Here is a 19,562-nt window from a genome sequence, read left to right as displayed (position 1 = left end):
TTTTACTTGTCGGCTAAAAATAGACTACAATGTAGGGCACAGCTGCAAAGATAGCGGGCACAGAGAATGCTCCAGGAGGCAGGGTGCTGGGCTGGGCTCGGCTCAGCCTGCTTCACTGGGAAACCCCTCTTGCCACATCTGTTCCTTCTATGGCTATCTCCGCAGACCACATGGAAAAGAATTTCCCAGCACAGCCAAGGCTGATGCTCAGGGGCTAAAAAGGGTGTTGTCATAAAGAGACTGAACGGAACACACAGAGACTTAAAGGCAAGAGAGATCAATGCACACACAGAGAGAGAGGAGAGAAGATGAGAGGAAACCTTGAGATAGATATTGGTTGCTGTTGGAGCATGCTTCCTATCAAATGGTTTTGCAGTTGCCCGGACCTTTGTCCATCCAGAGGCAGGTTGGGGTTCCCTCTTTCGCTCGTATGAAGCCTGACTCTTCTTCCTTCCAATCCCAGACTGCTCCTCAATCTTGGACATCTCTCAGCTCCTCTTTCCTTTCTCTCTCTCTCTCTCTCTCTTTCCTTCCAAATTCTAAAAGGGCTGCTTTCCTTGGACGCAGCAGGGCCTTCCAAGTCAGAAAGTGCAGAGAGGTGCCAGGTGTGGAGAATGTGCAACTGTTGTGCTTATGTGATTATCGGAAACATGTGCACAGAGTTCCCAGAGCAGGCACCTCCTGTGCGTGGGCCGCATAATACCCAGCCATGGCGAGCCTTTTCAGGAAAGGCTTTTGTCACATTCTAAGTCCCTGTGGTGGGGACGTGGTGGCGCTGTGGGCTAAACCACAGAAGCCTGTGCTGCCGGGTTAGAAGACCAGCAGTCGTAAGATCGAATCCACGCGACAGAGTGAGCGCCCGTCGCTTGTCGAAGCTCCCGCCAACCTAGCGGTTTGAAAGCATGCAAATGCAAGTAGATAAATAGGGACCACCTCGGTGGGAAGGTAACAGCGTTCCGTGTCTAAGTGGCACTGACCATGTGACCACGGAAGATTGTCTTCGGACAAAACGCTGGCTCTATGGCTTGGAAACGGGGATGAGCACCGGCCCCTAGAGTTGAACACGACTGGACAAAAATTACCTTTAAGTCCCTGTGGCAAGGCCCACAGCCGCCATGGGCTTGCCACGGACGATCGCTCAGCCAGCGCTCGCTCACTCAGCCCTCGTGGCAAAGGAAGGTTGTTCACACAGGATATTCAGAATTCCAGATCTCTTGCAAACCTCCCTCTGGCATGGCATTCCTTGTGTACAAAACGGTTGAAAGATTAGGTTCTATAATTCGTCTTGTCTTGTTCCCCCCCCCCCCATCTCTTTTCAGCCTTAAAAGGACGACGGATATGATGTTTGGAGGGAAGCAAGTGGTCGCTTGCGGATATGGAGAGGTAAGGTCCTAAGCATCACCCTCGGTTGCTGTTTCAGTGCCCGGCGGCAACAGATTTCCTGCCTTTTCCATTCGAGGAATGCCGCCGCTTCTCCCCGACATACCTTTGGATGCCGAAGGGCAACTGCTTAGGCAGACTCATCCAGATGTTCGTGAAAGAGATTGTCTTGTCCCTCAAATGGCATCGTAGTTACTTTTTTCTGCAAGAAAACGTCTTGCTTGCCTATTTTTGGGGGGGGGGGCAGCATGCTTGCAGCCACACTTGGCTTCTTCTGGGTTTGCTCTAGTTTGCCTGGCCTGCTTCTTCCTCTTCTTCCTCTTCCTCTTCTTCCTCTTCTTCCTGTTCTTCCTCTTCTTCCTCTTCTTCTTCTTCTCCTTCTTCTTCCTCTTCTTTTGGCTCCTGAGTCCTCCTTGGCACTTTCCTTCCTTGACCTCCTGGTCTCCCATTGCAGGTCGGGAAGGGCTGCTGCGCTGCCCTGAGGGCCATGGGCTCCATTGTCTACGTGACCGAGATCGACCCCATCTGTGCCCTGCAAGCCTGGTGAGAAGGTTAAGGCATAAAAGGCGGTCTCGTCCGCCCTGGATGGGGTGGGTCTGGCCGGGATGTTGACTCCCGCTGTGCGGCTGAAGCCCAGCCCGCGTGTCCCTCCTGAGCCTTGGAGAAGTGGCCTCCCACGAGATGCCCGTACTGGCCGGGGGTAGGTGGGTGGGTTTCTGGGAGTTATCCAGAGCAATGTGTTGGCCTTCCCTGCTTTGGCCAAGGGCTCGGCATCATTCATCTGAGAATGACCGCCGAATGACCATTTGGCCATGGAGGACAGGAGACAGGGGAAGGGACGGCCACTTCCTGCTGTTCTGTGTCGGGTCTGTGTAACTGGCCTGAAGTTTTCAGCTGGCTGAGGAGTTGGTGAACTCTAGAAGGATGGGATGTACCCAGTCTTCAAGCAAATGTGCAACTAGAAACCAAACCCCAGGGTGTTAGTATGTTTCTGGGGTGACCTGCAGATGGAGCAAGGATATGGGGTATCAATGAGAATGTCTGCAAAAAAAAGGTGCAAGGTGGGATTGCACACCAGTCCTTGTGCCCTGATGCAGGCATAGATTGGTTCAGTGAACAGGGGCCGGGCACCTCCCTAGCAACAGGAAGTAGAGTTAGACACAAGCTGAGCCAGACCTTGGCTCCGTGAGGTTTGACTCTGAAACATAGCCGGCACTGTGCTTCTGAGATGATGGGTCAGGGATCTGTCTGCTTGTTTCCCACAGCATGGATGGCTTCCGCCTTGTGAAACTCAATGAAGTGATCCGGCAGGTGGACATCGTTATCACCTGTACAGGTATGTCGGGTTGCACTGCATTGGGAATCGCCTGCAGATGTGGCACAGGGTGGGAGATCCATCGCCGGTTTGCTGCAAGCTGAGCTTGAGGAAGGGCAACTCCCCCGTTCGGGTGGGCATCTCCTCTTGCTCCTCCAAAGGGGATGTGGTTCAGTCCTATGATTGCACCCTCACGCTATGTTCGCTTTGTAGGCAACAAAAATGTCGTGACCAGGGAACACCTTGACAGAATGAAGAACAGCTGCATTGTGTGTAACATGGGACATTCCAACACTGAAATCGACGTGGTAAGAAGCCGACCTTCCTTTTCTTCCCACCAGTATCGGGTGGAAGGGATATATGGATGGCCCCCTGTAACTTCCAGTGCAGTATCTTATGGGAAGCACGGGTGGGTTCCAGGCATTTCAGGACTGAGCTCCAGTTCCTTCGGAAGTAAAGCGTTCCATTGAAGCCTCGATGTGTAAAGCCCTGTGGAGCCGTGTGATGCCACCAGAGGCGGTGGGCACTCTTAGAGAGGCAGCGCCCCATCTTGCTACTGCCCCAGTCACGTTCTTCACAGGTTCAGCAACAGGTCTGAGGAGGAGAATGGCCCTGCTCATATGTCTCAGCTGTACATGTGAGCTTGGATGACCCCTATTTTCCAGGACCCCGGCTTGCTTGGAGAGCCAACTTCTGAGCAGAACATTTCCTTGTCATCTGGGGCGTCGAAATGGTGAAGAACGTGAAGACGGAAGTGGGTCCCAGCTAGGCGCTCTTTTTGTGCCTGTTCACAGCACCAGGTGGTGCAGGTGCCCGCATAGGACACACCTTCGTCCTCGTAATAGCCAGGATAACACATGACTTGCCTTTTATTCCCAAGAAGGGGATGGTTTTCCTCCTGGTGGCCCTTGTCCTTTTCTAAACAGGCCAGTTTCTGGAATGGATTTACTGTGGAAAAAAATAACTGTCTTCTTTGTTGGTGACATTTCCGTTCTGTCCTCGCCCAGAGACCTGAGAATCGTAAGGTTTCTCCTGCCCCGTATATTCCTCTGAATGACTGTAAAGTCGACTGGGGCTACATTTAAACAGTTGGGGGCTTCCGTTAGAGATGTGATGGATGAGAAGACAGTTTGTGTGGACGTTCTTTGCCTGGAATTGCTTCCTTGAATGCATTGCTGTAAGGCAGAAGTCGGTTCTCTGTCTTCGATGGCTGGGGCGGGGCAGGGTTAGTGAGACACGGTCATGTGGGACGAGAGATCTGTTGTGTTATTGCCTATAATAATTCACTGCAGGGGGAAGCGCCAACAGGGAAGAGTGCTCAGCTTCCTTTGTGCCCGGCTTTGTTAAGATGCCCAGAGGCATCGGGTGGGCCGCACAATGGGGAGAGTGGGCTTCACCAGCTTTCTCCAACCTGATCCTCCTCAAAGTATTGTTGGCCACAGTTCCCATCACTCCTGGACCGCATAGCCAATGGAGGGGCTTACAATCCCAGCGCATCTGCTGGTTGCTGACCTCAGGGAAGTCCGAGTCCCGCAGTCCTGGTCTTGTCCCTCTTAGAGACCTTGCTGAGGATGCTCCTGAGACGCTGCTCATGGAAAGCCCTGCCTGTGGAGTAACGTGGGCGTCTTGCAGGAGTGTTGTTGTTGTCACCCCAGGGCTTCCCATGAAGAAGTGGACTCTGCTGATCCTTGCAGAGGGCAGCACCGGAGGCTACCATGGGCAAGCGAGGCAAACGGCACCGTGTTCCTGCTGCAGCCCACTTGCCGTCATGTTGACCCCATGAGATCTTGGCCCTTCAATCTCATTCGCTCTGCAAAAAAGTTGGTTCGCGCTTAAAATGTGCCAAACCGGACCCTCTCGCCGGCTCTGCTTTAAAGTCCCCCGATGGTGTCTTTTCAGGCCAGTTTGCGGACGCCGGAACTGACGTGGGAGAGGGTGAGGTCTCAGGTAGACCATGTCATTTGGCCAGATGGGAAGAGGATAGTGCTTCTGGCAGAGGTAACGGAGACGTTTTGGAGCTGTGGGGAGGGGGGAAGAGATGTTTTCCAGCAGCTTATCTACCTGGTTTAGCAGGCCACGGTTCTTCTTTCGGTGGAAAGACAACTCTCTGCAGGCTGTCAGCTGGTCATGGTTCATTGCGCAATGGAAACGCCCAGGAGTTTGCAACCTGATAGAACCGAAAGTGGCGCTGGATTAACCCACTTCCTTCCGAAGTTTGCTTCTTCTCCTGCTGCTGCTTCTGTCCGTTGTACTAGCTTTTGATGTTGGGCGGGGGGGGGTCAGTTGCTGGGGCCCTGATGCAAGTCCCAGGGAGAGACCCCCTCGCTGAACCCCAGATGCCTGCTTCTCTTCCAGGGGCGGCTGCTGAACCTGAGCTGCTCCACCGTCCCAACCTTTGTGCTGTCCATCACAGCCACCACGCAGGTGAGTGACGTTCGGAGCGGGGCGTCCCCGAAATGAGAAGGAACTTGCTTTCTTGGGTCAAACAGAAGACCTTTGATTTATTCAGACAGGCCTTCTCGGATCTTACAACAGCATGATAGGATAGTACCTTAATACTTAAAATATCCAGCCTACCGCCGTGTTTTTATTTTTGTATTTATCTTTGTTCTATGTTATCTTCATTTTATTTTATGATGTTTTACGGTGTTCCTTATGTTCTTGTTCATTGTGTATTTCTTACATTTTATTTGATACCTTCCTTCCTTCCTTCCTTCCATCCATCCATCCATCCATCCATCCCTCCCTCCCTCCCTCCCTCCCTCCCTCCCTCCATCCATCCATCCATCATTTCCTTCCTTCCTCCCTCCCTTCCATCCATCCATCCATCCATCCATCCATCCATCCATCCATCCATCCATCCATCCATCCCCCATCCATCCATCCATCCATCCATCCATCCATCCATCCATCCATCCATCCATCCATCCATCCATCCATCCATCCATCCATCCATCCATCCATCCATCCATTATGAGCTCCTCCCCTCTTACTTCTCACTTTAGCCAGGACATCCAGAAAAGCAGCGCCCGCAGTTTCTTGGCTTGTGCGCCCCCTCCCCTTCTTGTAGGTCACATGGGCTTCCTGTAGATGCCTGCCTTGAGGTGTCAGGAGATCCTGAAGCCAAATTGCAGGAAAGCTTAAAAGCTGGGTACTCCTCAAGTGCTGGTATTTAGAGGAACGCCATCTGAAATCTTAAGTAGCAGCTGACTTTTTATTTTTTGCAGCCTGTGCAGTCCTCGGGCCAGTGAATAGAGCTTTGCACACCATCTGAGTTTTGTTTTCTTTGCCTTAAATCTATTGCAAAGAACTCTGATTGGGTGACTCCCAGTTTCTAGCACTTCTGTTCATACTTGGCATGTCTTCGTCCACCTCAGTTGCCGCCTTCTCCCCCTTCCTCCATCATCTCCCAAGTTCTAACCTACAGGCTTTCAACACATCCAGCTTTATTCATCTGGAAGATGCCCCACCCTTTCTTGCTTGCTCTGTCTTCAACTCTATATTTTTCTTCTTAATATTTGAAAACCAGAATTTTCGTTAACCTTCCAAGTTGGGTTCTGCCTGTATGGCTGCCCTAAGGCCTTGCGATGCGTCCTCTTGTATTCCCGGTCGCTTTCACAACAGGATTTGCCTTGGTCGCTCTCCAGCCCCTGGCTTACGATCCTTTCCAGTGCACTTTTCAGTGTGATTCCAGGATTAGTTTCTTGGGTGGTTGCAACCAGCTTAGACCTCCTTGCTTTGCACATGCAGCTGGGAAGTCTTGATCACTTTGTGCCTCGCTTAGCATTTCCTTACTTTGCATCTGTCCTCTGCTGTTCTGCGGGCCGGGAGGGAAATCCTCCCAGCATCCCTCCTGCTTTACCCCTCCTGAATGTTTCGGTGCTGATCATGAGCCAGAGAAAAGGAGAAAAGGCCCCTTAGAGTGGAGTGCAAGCAATATTCAGATAATGAAGAGCACTGCAGGAGGCAGGTCCTTAACAGCCTTCCCTGAGCTGTGTCATCTGTTAGCTGGGGTGGACAGAATACAACCCCCTGCTGATGTTCCCTGGCACATTTAGCAGCTGAAAACAAAGTGCACATTCGTAGGGGTTAAGGATTGTTACTAAAAGGCTGGTCCTTTGCACGGTTGTTTCTTAGGGGTGCCCCCCCCTCTGGAGAACACGTCTCCTTCACATCCCTATTGTTTCGAAATCCTTGCCCCTTGCAAAGTCGCCAACTTTCATTTATCCGTGCTGTGTGTTTAGCTGAGCTGACTGCACTCTCTCGAATTGTCCAGGGGCTCCCTCCACCCCGGTGAGAACGGCTTCTGATATGGGGTTGCTGCTGATCTCCTTCTGCAGCTTGAATGTCTTGCTTTGAGATGCTAGCAGAGATATTCTCCATTGGTACCTGGTCTCCATCGCACCTGGTCCTTTTAGAAAGCATGGGAAGAACACAGAGGGAGAACACTTTGAAGAATTAGGTGTTTGCGGCTTATTTACCCTGCTGCTCTCAGCGTCAGTCTTTGAAGGATTGTATAACAATTTCTAGTAACGGTTCCCACCAGTAAACAAAATAACAGGTTTCAGTGGCAGAACCTTTGAGCTATGATTTCACTCTTAACTGTTAACCCTCTTTTACAATCAGCTGCTCAGAACATGTTCTGCTTTTACATCTATTTCACATGTAAGCAGTATTCTGTCTCACAGCAGTATATGGTGAAGAATCCTTATTTAGGATAAAATGCTTTGCGGGACGATCTTCCAGTCCCTTCTTGTTCTGTTTCTATTAAATGGACCCTTTGCTAGTAGATAAATATTCCAGCAGATGCCATAGATGGGTGGACTTGGATGTGCATTCAGATGCAGTGCGGCTAGCCAAACTGGCTTTTTCAGAGCGCTTGAGGTGCTACGAGGTGGTCTGTAAGCAGCACACTTTGCTTTTCCTGTTTTCAGGCTCTGGCCTTGATAGAACTCTACAATGCCCCGGAAGGACGCTACAAGCAAGATGTCTACCTGCTGCCTAAGAAAATGGGTGAGCTTTGGCCTGCATCTCTCCCCCCCCCGCCCGCCAGGGCACAGGAAGGGCTCTCTGTGGCCCATAACAGAGAGGCAGCGTTCTCTACCCAAGGGATCTCCCCCTGCTTCTGCCACAGTGGGTTGCAACTGTCACTTCCCTGGAGGCCGAAGGAGGCTGGCAACCGGCAGCGCTCGGAGGAACCTCATCCGAGGGCCAGAGCGCGGAGGTGTGTCGGCTACAACCTCTTGAGTTCCCCAGCACCCGTGGGGAGCTTGGGGGGGGTTGTAGTCCAGACAGATGAACACTTCCAGATGCCAGGCTGTGCCAACAGCAGCAGCACGTGCTCAGCAGTGCACAGGGCCAAAGGAGTCCCCCCCAAAGTCTAGTTTTGCATCCTATTACGAGACAAGGGCTTAGCCCGGCCCAGCCAAGAGGTTTCCTTCTTTCTTGGAGGCTGGTCTGAAAAAGATCCAAGGCTGTTGGCAGCTGAGCCATTGCTTAAACATGGTCGGCACTTGGTATAAAGTCATCAAGCCAGCCGGGGCTCCAAGGAATGTCCCCAGTTATCAAAGCAGTGTGTCACACTGTTCCCCTGTTCCTAAGCCAAGCCGTCTGGTGATAAGAAGCCTGCGGTCTCCAAAAGCAGACTCTGCTTTCCTGAGGATGGCCGGCATCCGCATGGGCTGTCCCGAAGCGCATTTTGTGCAAGCACTGCCGAACTTTGTTCCCATCTGGCCAGCTGCCTCATGGGACATTGGACAGGTGGCTGCTACCATCGTGCTAATTCCGCGTGTTCCTTTTATTTGCGCCAGACGAGTACGTAGCGAGCCTTCATCTCCCAACGTTCGACGCACACCTGACGGAGCTGACGGACGAGCAAGCGAAGTATTTGGGGCTAAACAAAAACGGGCCTTTCAAACCAAACTACTACAGGTATGGATTCCCTCTTGGTGCACGCAGCCTTCTCGGGGTTGACCCCGCGCGCAGGGGTGGTCTTTTCCTCGGCTGTGTCCAGGACGTGGCCGGTGGCTGTCTGTCAGTTGAAAGAGAGCAGAGGAAAATCAGTGGGTGCCTCTCAAGGGGCGGTCAGTTCCCAGTGTTGTGTGTGGCCCAGTCCTGTAAAGAGTCCTCTAACTCAGCTGACATGCAAAGGCGTGAGATACAGGCCTCGAAGGTCTGGGAGCCCTCAGAAGCCCAAAAGCCAACCGGTAAATGATGGGGGTCTCCACCTCTCTGATTTTCCACCCCCTCTCTCTGACCTTCCCTGTTTCTGTCAAGGTTTGCCCAAGCGTGCATCATCCTAACCTTTCTGTGGTTTGGAGTCATGTTCCTCACCCTGGCAGAGCAGAATGACCCTTGTTTTGAGGGAGCTGCCTGTTGCATCTCTGTGTGCGTTGCTGGTCTGGGGGTCTCCTTTTACTCAGAAAAGAGACCCTTTGAGATCAAAGTCTCTGTCAGAATCACGAATCGGTGGTGCTGCTTCGCACACAGTTGAAGTAAACACACCTGCCCACTTTGAAATTAAAGAAAGAAAGAGCACGGCTGGCTGCGGTTGGGCGTGCGGGATGCCCTCTCCTGAAACAGATGGAGCAGTCAGTTTGTACATGTCCCATCCTGGGTGCAACAGCCATGCTCACGCCCTGCTTGTCAGTGAGCACAGTACGGTCCGATGTACTAGAAATCCCAGAGGCTAGGTGGTGCTCCAGCGGATGACCGTCTGCTCAGCTGCTCACAGGTGGTGGTGGACGTCTGCAGTTCTCCTCCTAGCAGGAAGCCAAGAGGTTTGGGGAAATGCACCGTTCCCAAAGTTCTGCCCAATAGCAGAAGCCGTAGAATCCCTCGTTCTTGGCTTCCCCATTGCCACTGGGTCCAGCCACTCAGACTGCTATGTTGTGTGGGGGTGAGGATAAGGAGGAGACTGGCTGGATCCGACTGTGATCTGCGCCTCCTCATCAGAGCGGGTTTGGGCTTCTAGGGGCTGCATTCTCAGGCAGGATCGCTGCCTGCTGGCCAGCAGAGTTTAATCAAAGTCATTGCATTTGCGTTTCTGATTTCTGTGCCTGTCTTCGAAACAGCATGGCAGAAACTTCTAGACTCAGCTGGTTCTGGGTGTAGTAGGATTTTTTTTTTGGGGGGGGGAATGCTCAGTCATAGAAGCAACCCTTGGAAAAGTAATAAAAACAGAAAGTTTGGAGGCCACTTACAAGACGAACAAGGTATAAATGTAGTAAAACAGGGTACAGTACAAGTATAAACGTAGCTGGACTGGAGCCACGTCATCCGATTCATGGGATGCCACAGCCTGCAGCCCACAAAAGTGGATGCCAGTTAAAACGTTTTGACTGTAAGGTGCCTCAAGCCGCTTCATTGATCTTCCTGCAGCCGTCCTGCCCTCCTGGAAATCTCGCGGGAAAAACAGTGTTTACCAGTTCAGTCAGCGAAGGGTCTGAAAGCCTGATGAGGGCAAAGCTGGAAGTTGACACGAGACTCTTTCTCTGCTTTTTGCTCCCTCCTGCTGCTCACAAACCCCTTTTTGGGGGGGAGGGAAGCAAGGCAGATGCTTCCCATTAACCTGGTTGTTTTCTCATTTCCCCCCCCAGGTATTAATTCCCCGTTGCCATAACTGGCAGGAAAGGGAGGAACAAGCATCTCTTTCGGCTACTGTACAGGACGAACCAGGACAAGATTCCGACTTTAGAACCAGGCTCGCTGCCGTAGACCACCACGTGTGTTAGGTTATTTATTTATTAAACTAGAATACTGTAAAGGCGGCCTCTGCCAATGGTGTTTTTAAACTGCCATGGGACTGTTGAGATGATGGACATTTGGTGACGGGAGGGGGCGGGTGGGTGAAATGCTGCAGTTGGCGAGGGGGGGGGAAGAGAAGGAGACCGGCTGTGGCCAAGTGTGTTTTACAGCAGGCGCTGTCAGCTTTGAACAGTCCGTTTTATTGCTCTTGTGTCTAGTCCTGTGTGCAGTGGGGGGGGGCGGCGGAAGGGGGGCAGCCCAAGGGAAAAATGGAGCCAGAGCAGGGATCAAGGCCTCTCCATGCTTCTCACTCTCCTTGGCCTCTTCCGTCTTTGCAAGCCCTGGCCGTCTGTCCCCGTCTGTGCAGCAGGCACCCCCTCTGGGGTATTGCTCCTGCGATGGACCCACAGAGTGGAAACGCAGCTGTATGTGCCCCGTCCTTTCCCAGAGCTACCAAAGTGACGTTCTCGCAGGACTGAGGCGTCGGAGCATCGTGCATGCATCTAGGGATCTCACCCTTGCTGAAAATTGTTCTTAAAACCTTCATGTATTTTATTGTTAAGAAATTTGCCAGCAACTCTTCTGCGGCGTGGGTGTTTCCTGGCAGACAAATCTGAACAGAGATTTCATTTTGCCCAAACTCTGTGGTTCTTCTGTTCACGAAGACTGAGCCGTACGTAACTGTACAGGGCTGTTCTGTGACCGTTTTGAGTTCCCTTGAGGCGCTGGACATGATCAAGCGCAGTGGTTGCTCTCCTCAGGGACCCAGATGTTCTTGGACTACAACTCCCAAAAGCCTTCCACCCTCACTGTGCTGGCCAGGGTTTCTGGGAGGTACCGTCCGAGAACATCTGGATTGCCCAAGACTGGGAAGCATGGATCTAGCGGAGACAACTCCTTTGCAAGACAATATGCCGTGGATGTACCTTCTGCATATGGTCCGTAGGTTTTATGCTCAGGAGGTTGTTTCCACTGGATGGTGTTCATCATGTCTAAATGTCAGGTGAAATAATTGCACTCCAAAACACAGCCGTCTGAACAGGGCATGACTGTGTGTGGAAAAGCTCTGCTCTTCAAAATGCTTAATGTCAGAGGTGTTTCCACACCTGTGCCTAGATAATAAGATGGTTCTCTTCCCCCCCCCCCCCCCGAGCCTTGGCCTGATGTTCACAGAGGAGACAATTCACTTGTTTGACTCAGTTGCCCAGAGTTGTCGTCAGGCAGTCATTTGAGGGGGGGGAATGGACAGTGTGGGGCCAGCATCATGCAGGAAACTAGGGGGGGACATCGCTCTAACATGGCCTTCTTGCTGGATTGGCCTCCAGTCTTGGCACCAAGCTGGAAGGCAGGCCACCCGGGGTGTCCCCAGACCCGAATTCTTCTTGCTGTTGATTTTCCTCTTAGTGTTGCCCTCCCCTACTACGAATCTCTGCTAACATGCTTCTTCTACCTGCCCTCTGGTATCCTAACCTCCCTTTTTTTCCTCCAGATTCTTTCCCTCTGAATAGGCACTGTTTTGACCCTGAGCGCCTGTAGAGCCACCCTAAGAATTGGATTCTGTTTCTCAGAAAGGGTGTGTGTGTGTGTTTGTGTGTGGAAAGGGTGATGTAGGATAGGAAGAGCTTCCGGGCGGGATCCCAAGCACACTTGCTGACTTCAGCCAGAGGAAATTGGCCGACCAAACAAGCAAACAATTGGCCGACCAGATAGGCGGGGTATAAATTAAATAAATAAATAAATAAAATGTCTGGGTTCAGCCCAAGACTCCAGGAGCCCGTTAGCAGTTAATGAAACAGGTTGGTGACGGGGAGCCGACGGAGGAGAGCAGGCAGGCCCGGAGGTGGGTTCCTCTGAAGAGCAAGAAGCTTGGGTTGTTTTCAGGCCCAAACGTTTGCATTGGGGTGGAAGGGGGGAATAAGAGGAAAGAGAAACTGCAAAGAACGGCCTCTGTTTGCGGATTCCCTGCGGATCCCCAGAGTTGCATTGTGCAGCTTTCCGTGAGGAAAAACTGCCAGCCTGGAGGTGTCCTTAATCCTTTCTGTAGGAATGGTTAGTCTGGCCGTGATGTTTCTGGCACTGCGAGGCTTTGTCTGGCTGTGAGACTGTCTGTCATCCGGTATAAATTTAGCACAGGGTTCTACGGGTTTTTTTTAAAAAAATGCCAGTTTGAGCATGCCTAGGATGAGGCAGCTGAGCAGTTTTGTGGTTTCGAAGACAGACTTCATTTGATGTTGGTTTTTTCCCAACAACGTTTGTGTTGATTCTTTTGCTCCTCGGTGTGTCTAGCTTGCAGGTCGTATGCTGGAGTCAATCTGGTCCCTCTGAAGCTCCGGGCCTGGGTGGGGTGGGGGGCATCCTGCTGGCCACAGCCCTGGGGGAGGGAGGGAGGGAAGGAAGGCAGCTCATCAGCAAGGAAGCCAGAAAGGATGATGCTGCACCATCCAGATCCATCTTCACATAGGAAGAAGCAGCTTTCACTCAAGGCGAAATAGTGTGATGTGGAAGGTCGGGTCCTTCCGAGCGAGGAGACTGCTGATCGCTCCATGGGAAATGGAGAATCTGCAGGCTGCAGGTGTTGCTTGTTTGGACTACAACTCCCAGATTCCCAGGCTGAGAATATCTTGATGAGCCCCCCCCCCCAATCCTCCAGAAGCCCTGCTATTTTTAAAATATTATTCTCGCGAGGTTTGCTTCGGTTCTCTTCGCTGGGACTTAGCGTAGTTCCTGCCAGGAAGCAGACGAGGGCTTTTGCCCGGCCGCCCTCCCTGCGGCAACACTTCCTTACGAGGCTGCATTCCATTTTTGGCCCCCTAGGCCTTGGGGAACCGGCAGGTCCACCCAGCTTTGACAGCAAATTCACCCTCCCGTCTTCATGGAGTGATCCAGACCCCCACCCCTCTTGAATCCGGGGTTTGCTTCTTAACCCTGTCGTGTGGCTCCCTGCAGCCTGCAGCCTGGCAGGCCCGGATGGGCTGCAGCCCCTGTCGGCTCTGGGGAAGTGAGGGATGACGGGAATTTTTCTTCCTGGATCATCATTCCAGGTTTGACATTCTTCCCAGCCCTTCTTCAGAGCATCGTAATGCTTTGAGAGTTCCTGTTTGCAACAAGGCGGGACACAATCATGTTCACTTCCCGGATACAGATTAGACGTGGGTGCTTTGTCTTCCTATCCGGGGGATTGGTCCATTCCCCCCTCTCCCCCCGAGAACCAGTCCAGTCCACTCACTGGGCTGCCTACAGTGCACACGTCCCATCAGCATCCTTATGGTGCTGATCGCAGAAGTATTCCCGCCGGCACTTGACCACCTCTCCTCCTCACAGCAGCTGAGCGGGGAGACTTGTCTCCCCACCTCCTCGCTGGAGTGGGTTGGCGGTGGGGAGAGGCAGGGAAACCGTCGGGACACCTTCTGCCATCGGCGTGACAGCGAGCCTGGTGAGTGGACTGGGCTGGTTCTTTGGGGGGTGGGAATGGACCGCCACGGCATAAACACTTCATCGGGTGTCACCTGGATGCTGATCTTGACTTTCCTTGCCCATCCAAAGGGACGTTTTCTGAGGAGCGCAGGAATCCATCCTCCTGGCCCACAGGCAACTCGGATGGTGGTGCACATGCGCTCTTCTTGCCTAACTCTTGCACTGTCTCCTCTGTCTGTGCAGGGAGGCCCCATCGTGTCCAGAGATGCCCAGTAATGCTCTCTGCCTCTGAGGCCAGGCTCAAGAGTCCTCCATTGACCTGACTGAGCTTGCCACGTCTCTCAAAAAAGGATAGGAGGCCACTGGCAATCAGACCGAGCCACGTGTGGCAGGTTCGGGACCTAGACACCCGCCCCACACGCCATCAGACCCCACACCACCTTTGAGCTCAATGTTGGGGACACGTGGCTTCCCAGTCTTGGGGAAGACACCATGCCCCTCTAGTTTTTTTTTCAGGCCTGGGGTCTTCCCTGTCCCACCTGGAGGTTACTGGTAACTCCCCCCCCCGAGTGCTTAACCGAGCCTGAACCCCTCTTAGCTCCCAAAGTAGGGGATCCGTGTGATCAGAGTAGCATAACAGTGAGAGGAGAAAGCAGGCTTTTGAATCCACGGCATAGGAGCCGCTTTCCAGCTGGGCGGTGTGGCTTCCTCGCACGCCTTCTAGAAGGGAGTGCGTGTTGCCCGAGTCTTTTGTGCAGGGCAGGCTCTGCCTGTGGTGCAAGGAGGGGGAAGAGAGGCCGACGGTGTCCTTCAGGCAGGTAAGCTCCCGCTCAGCTTTGATTTTTCACAAGAAGTGGCCCTGGGATTCCGTTGTGGCTTCATTTCCGGCGTGATGCCATTGTGGGGAGGGGGGACCTCATGGCTCTAGTAGGGTAAACGCAACCTACCCTCTGCAGGAAACACAAGCATTCCACCCGTGTGACCCTGAACGCGTGTAAGCAGAAATGGGAGTGGGGAGATCGTGGGAGGGAACGGGAGGGGGGGTCACTTTCCAGTGTCTGTCACTAGCTAGAGCATGCGATGGTGCTGTTCTCATGTGTAAATCTGTATGTGCTAATCATTTTTATCTTCATTGTAAAAGGTGGGGGCAGGAAATGAACAAATGTCCCCCCCCAAAGGGCGCTTTCATCTCCCTCTGATTAAAAGCCCTTTCCCCCCCCCCCCCATGCTCTGCTTTTTAAATCTCTAAGCTATTCCGCTTGCTCAGCTTTTTCTAATCAATCTGGAATCGCCATACTCTGTGATCATCTCTAAATTTAAATCGTATGATCTTTTATTTTCTAATGTATCATTTAAAAAAGACTAGGAAATAACTAGAAATGAGAAAAGATACCAGCAGAAAGTAAATAAAGGAGAGAAAGCTGCAGTCAAGGAAAACAATTAATTGTCTTGTGAAAGTTGGAAACCAGGAAACACAAATCATGTCATCATTCTCCCGTAAGGAAATTTGTGAGGGGGAAAAATAAAGCAAAACTTATGAGATTATAATATTTTCAAAAGGATGTTTTAAATATCAATGTCTGAGTGATTGTATTAGATCAGCAATAAGGACTCTGTAATCTCAAAATCACAAATAAAATCTTATAAAATCCTCAATGGGCTTTGAATATATACTGTATATATATTTATAATGTTCTGTTTGAATGCAGTGGGAGTGAATTGGAAATTATCCAGACCCTTGTAGCTCTCAACTTGACAGGTCATACCAAGGTCTGACGAGCTTGGCATGGAACATATGCTTTGCTTCGTTGCTTATGATGCTGCAAGTCTGGGGTCACCTGCAGCACCTGAATGGTGGAAGATTCAGAATGAGGGTAAAGGAGAGATAATTCTACCCAGTGCCTGCCTGGGCTGTGGAATTCACTGCGTCAGGATGTAACGGTGGTGGCCCTTTGAAAGGGATTGGGTGAATTCGTGGCGGCTTGGGCCGTCCGGGGTGACTGAGCAGGATGACTGCCTTGCTTTCAGAACCAAGGCCGTATCTGTTTGCCCGTTGCTGGAGAAGATGGTATCAAGAGTGCCCTTCTCTCCTGGTGGTTGGAGTCTATGCTAGCCGGTTGCCTGGTGTGTCCGCAGCTTCTGGGACCTGAGAGGCCTGGGGTCTTACCCAGCACCGCTCTCCTCATTTTAATGTCTTATGAGGGTGGGGGTGGTAGAAGAAGGTGGTTCTGACCTCAGCATCAACATTCCAGGCTAGGCCAGTCATGAGGTTATGGGTTGGCAGGTATGGAGCAGAGAAGGCTACCTGCTCGCAATTCTGTCAATTCTTTTCAAAGGTTGGCAAAATGAGAAAAGACGGAGGGTGGGGGGAGATATTATAGCATTTCTCAAATATTTGAAAGGCTGTCCTTCAGAGGAGGGGCAGGATCTGTTCTCGATCATCCCAGAGTGCAGGACGTGCAACCATGGGCTCCAGTTAAAGGAAGGCAGATTTCGGTTGAATCTGAGGAAGAACTTCTTAACTGTTAGAGCAGTACAACGATGGAGCCCATGACCTCAGTGGTGAGTGCTCCAGCACTGGAGAAAACGGGACCACCCTCTTAGTCAGATCTGCTTTGATTGGGATTCCTTGCCTTGAGCAAGGGGTTGGACTTGATGGCCTTCGGGGGCCCCTTCCAAGTCTACGATTGTATGAAGGTACTTATACGGGCAGGGAGGGGCATATTCGAATGTGCTCATTGCTACCGCAGAAGCTCTAGAATCTTCCAATGAGGCTCCGCGCAGGCACAAATCACCCAAGCTGCGAATCGCAGAGGTCCACTCGAAGAACTACAATTACAGGTGGGTAACCTCTTGTGTCTTTTTTTGGAAGAGCAGCTTTCAGCATCCAGTAGGCTAGCAAGGGCAGCCTGGGAGTTAATCCAAAATGTGACCGACCTTCGCATCCAAAGCGATGGATGCTCATCACAAAGGTCATACTTTTTGGAGTGTCCATGGGGCAGTTGAACTGACACTCAACAGGATCACTCCCCATATTGAGTGAATCTGCAGCTGGCGGATGACTGGGGGAACGAAAAGATGGTCTTTGCGCTCTCTGTTGAGTGAAATGGAAAGCAACCTGTGGGGGAAACAGCCCTGGCCTTGTTGAGGAGTGAAAACCTGTGGGCTTGGTTTACTCTCAGAAGAGAAGTAACTTTGGAAGGTGTCCTTTCAAGCTCTCCTGCTTGAAAAACCACCGCCATTCCATAATTCTTTTAAGATGGTCAACCAGTTGCCCGGAACATTAAGAGGCTTTCAGAGTTAATAATGTTTTGCCAGCAGGTCTAAGAAACTTGCGGGTCTCCTCCGTCTTCTGCTGTCTTCTTGGGAGGACGATGGTGGCAAACACCGAGGGAAGAGTTTAGTTGTCATGGGTCACTTGTACAACCTCCTTTTCAAGCCAACCGTAAAGGCAGACTTACAGGGTAAACCACAGACAACTGTTTTTTTGACTACAGCCAAAAAAAAAAAAAAAAAGTTTTCTAGGTTCATCATTGCAGACAAAGGAAAAAGCAAAGCGTGCTGCTTATAGACCATCCCATAATGTTTAAAGCACAATGTCCCATTAAAGGGGTTGTTAATACCAGAATAAAGTCAGAGAATCATAGACAAGCATTTCCAAACTTAAGAGTATCTTACTATTAGTATTTTCTTTGCTGCAGTCACTTCAGGTAACTTCCAAGACTTCTTGTATTTTTTTCACAAGTTTTATTTGTCTAGGTTATTTCTAGTTCCATAACTCAAAGTAACAAATCCAAAATATATTGAAAACAGTTATACTGTTAAGAGGGAACAAACCTGTAGGCATTAAATATTTAAAAGTTACATTCTTAAAAACATAGGTGCTAATAGCCTCTAAAGGCAGAGAATCAATCTCTTAAAAATGCATGAAGAAATATCAAAGTTCTCATAAGGAGAATATATAAAATAAAAAGGCATTATATAACTCTAAGAATATTGAGACAAACGGAAAAACATTTCTAAATAATGCTCATCCAGCATCTTACTGTCTAAGGAGGTAATATCATTGTTGATTTTTTCCGGAGTTGCTTCCTTATCTCTTTGGATAAGATGTCTCATAGGGTCATTGCTTCTTCCGGTTCTTGGGATAGCTCTGTGAGAAATCACCGACTGTTTTTATAGCTTAGTCTAGGTTTACATAACCTGCTAAGAAGCTACATCAGCTTCCTTTAGGCTTTGTTTACATTAATTGCTCTCCAGCGGGGAGCCTCTGCTGATTAGCAAGACTTTGTTTATACTTGCTGCTGAAGAGCACCAAGCTTTTGTTTACCTTTTCTATTATCACTTACAAGTAGAAAGAAAAACCATGTTGACATCAGGCACCTCTGCTAGAAAGCAGAACAAATTGAGTTTACACCAAGGTGTGCTGCGTCATCAAATGGCTCTTTAAAGGTAAAGGTAAAGGTTCCCCTTGACAATTTTTTTGTCCAGTCGTGTCCGACTCTAGGGGGCGGTGCTCATCCCCGTTTCCAAGCCATAGAGCCAGCATTTGTCCGAAGACAATCTTCCGTGGTCACATGGCCAGTGCGACTTAAGACACGGAACGCTGTTACCTTCCCACTGAGGTGGTCCCTATTTATCTACTCGCATTTGCATGCTTTCGAACCGCTAGGTTGGCGGGAGCTGGGACAAGCAACGGGAGCTCACTCCATTGCGTGGATTCGATCCTATGACTGCTTGGTCTTCTGACCCTGCAGCATAGGCTTCTGCGGTTTAGCCCACAGCGCCACCACGTCCCTTTCAGATGGCTCTTTAGTGTTCCTGTATTGTTCTAAGCAAGGCGGTTTCTCATTTTAAAGACTATGCATTCATGTGGATATTCTGACATACTGTAGGTCCTTTCTCATAGGTTTGGGCCATTTTGTAACATATTCTTAGATACATGAGCCTGAATCCTGTTATTCCTGCGGCTGTATAAATGACCTGCAGATCAGATTGTGTGACTCGTCATACAACAACAACCTGGAAAATGTTGCAACCTCTTGTCTAAAAAAACTGGATGCGGAAAACCTCAATAGGATTTTGGCCCTGAGGCTGCAGGTTAACAAGGATTTAAAACAGCCAGTTTGCCAGAAGGGAAGATAAATGCGTTTTTTTAATGCATTGATTATTTACCCCAATCAAACTCCTCCTTCTTCCAGCCCTGTGTGAATAAATAAAGGCAGGGGTTGCTCAAGGCAAAAACCTTTCTCTTCAGGCAGTCTTTGTTTTAGCCATTGACTGACCAAGGGGGATTATTTTTAATGGGTCGTTACGCCTTACTGCTTTTAAATGTGTTTTTTGTATTGATTTTATTCACCATTATAATAAAATATTTTGTTTCATTCTTTTTAATATTTGTTTATTCCTTTTGGCTTTCAAATGCTGTCTTTTGAATTATGTCTGCCTACCTTGTGACCTGCGTTTGCAGGCTGAGCTCGAGGATACCCAGAGGACAGGCCACCCAGAGGTACTTCTTGCAAAATTTTCCTTGCCCACAAACCACTAAAATTTGGATGACCTTTCATGACACTCGAAATCTGCCCAAGGCAACCGCCTCAACTTGACCCCTAGTAGGGCCGGCTCTGTCCCAAGCATTGGGAGAGCATAGCGCTACAGCGGTCTTCCTTCCAGAGTCGGTGCATTCGCTTACCTTCTTCCCCGTCCC

At 50.5% G+C, this 19,562-nt stretch overlaps 1 protein-coding gene across 3 annotated transcripts in view; it reads left to right on the top strand.

The window, feature by feature from the left end:
- The window catches only part of AHCYL2 (adenosylhomocysteinase like 2), a 96,722-nt gene extending 86,262 nt beyond the window's left edge, over window positions 1-10,460 (top strand). For all 3 annotated transcript variants that reach the window (XM_073002436.2, XM_020812465.3, XM_020812466.3), the window contains exons 9-17: window positions 1,320-1,383; window positions 1,835-1,923; window positions 2,646-2,716; window positions 2,909-3,003; window positions 4,595-4,693; window positions 5,051-5,119; window positions 7,630-7,708; window positions 8,506-8,626; window positions 10,294-10,460. In XM_073002436.2, coding sequence (XP_072858537.2) covers window positions 1,320-1,383; window positions 1,835-1,923; window positions 2,646-2,716; window positions 2,909-3,003; window positions 4,595-4,693; window positions 5,051-5,119; window positions 7,630-7,708; window positions 8,506-8,626; window positions 10,294-10,300 — 694 coding nt within the window. In that variant the 3' untranslated portion in view covers window positions 10,301-10,460. The remainder of the gene's footprint in view (window positions 1-1,319; window positions 1,384-1,834; window positions 1,924-2,645; window positions 2,717-2,908; window positions 3,004-4,594; window positions 4,694-5,050; window positions 5,120-7,629; window positions 7,709-8,505; window positions 8,627-10,293) is intronic.
- The last annotated feature ends 9,102 nt before the right edge of the window (window positions 10,461-19,562 follow it).

Source organism: Pogona vitticeps, chromosome 5 (assembly GCF_051106095.1).
Source record: "Pogona vitticeps strain Pit_001003342236 chromosome 5, PviZW2.1, whole genome shotgun sequence".
Classification (NCBI taxonomy): Eukaryota; Metazoa; Chordata; class Lepidosauria; order Squamata; family Agamidae; genus Pogona; species Pogona vitticeps.
Note: the sequence above shows the minus strand (reverse complement) of the source record. Positions and strands in the feature narration are given on the sequence as shown.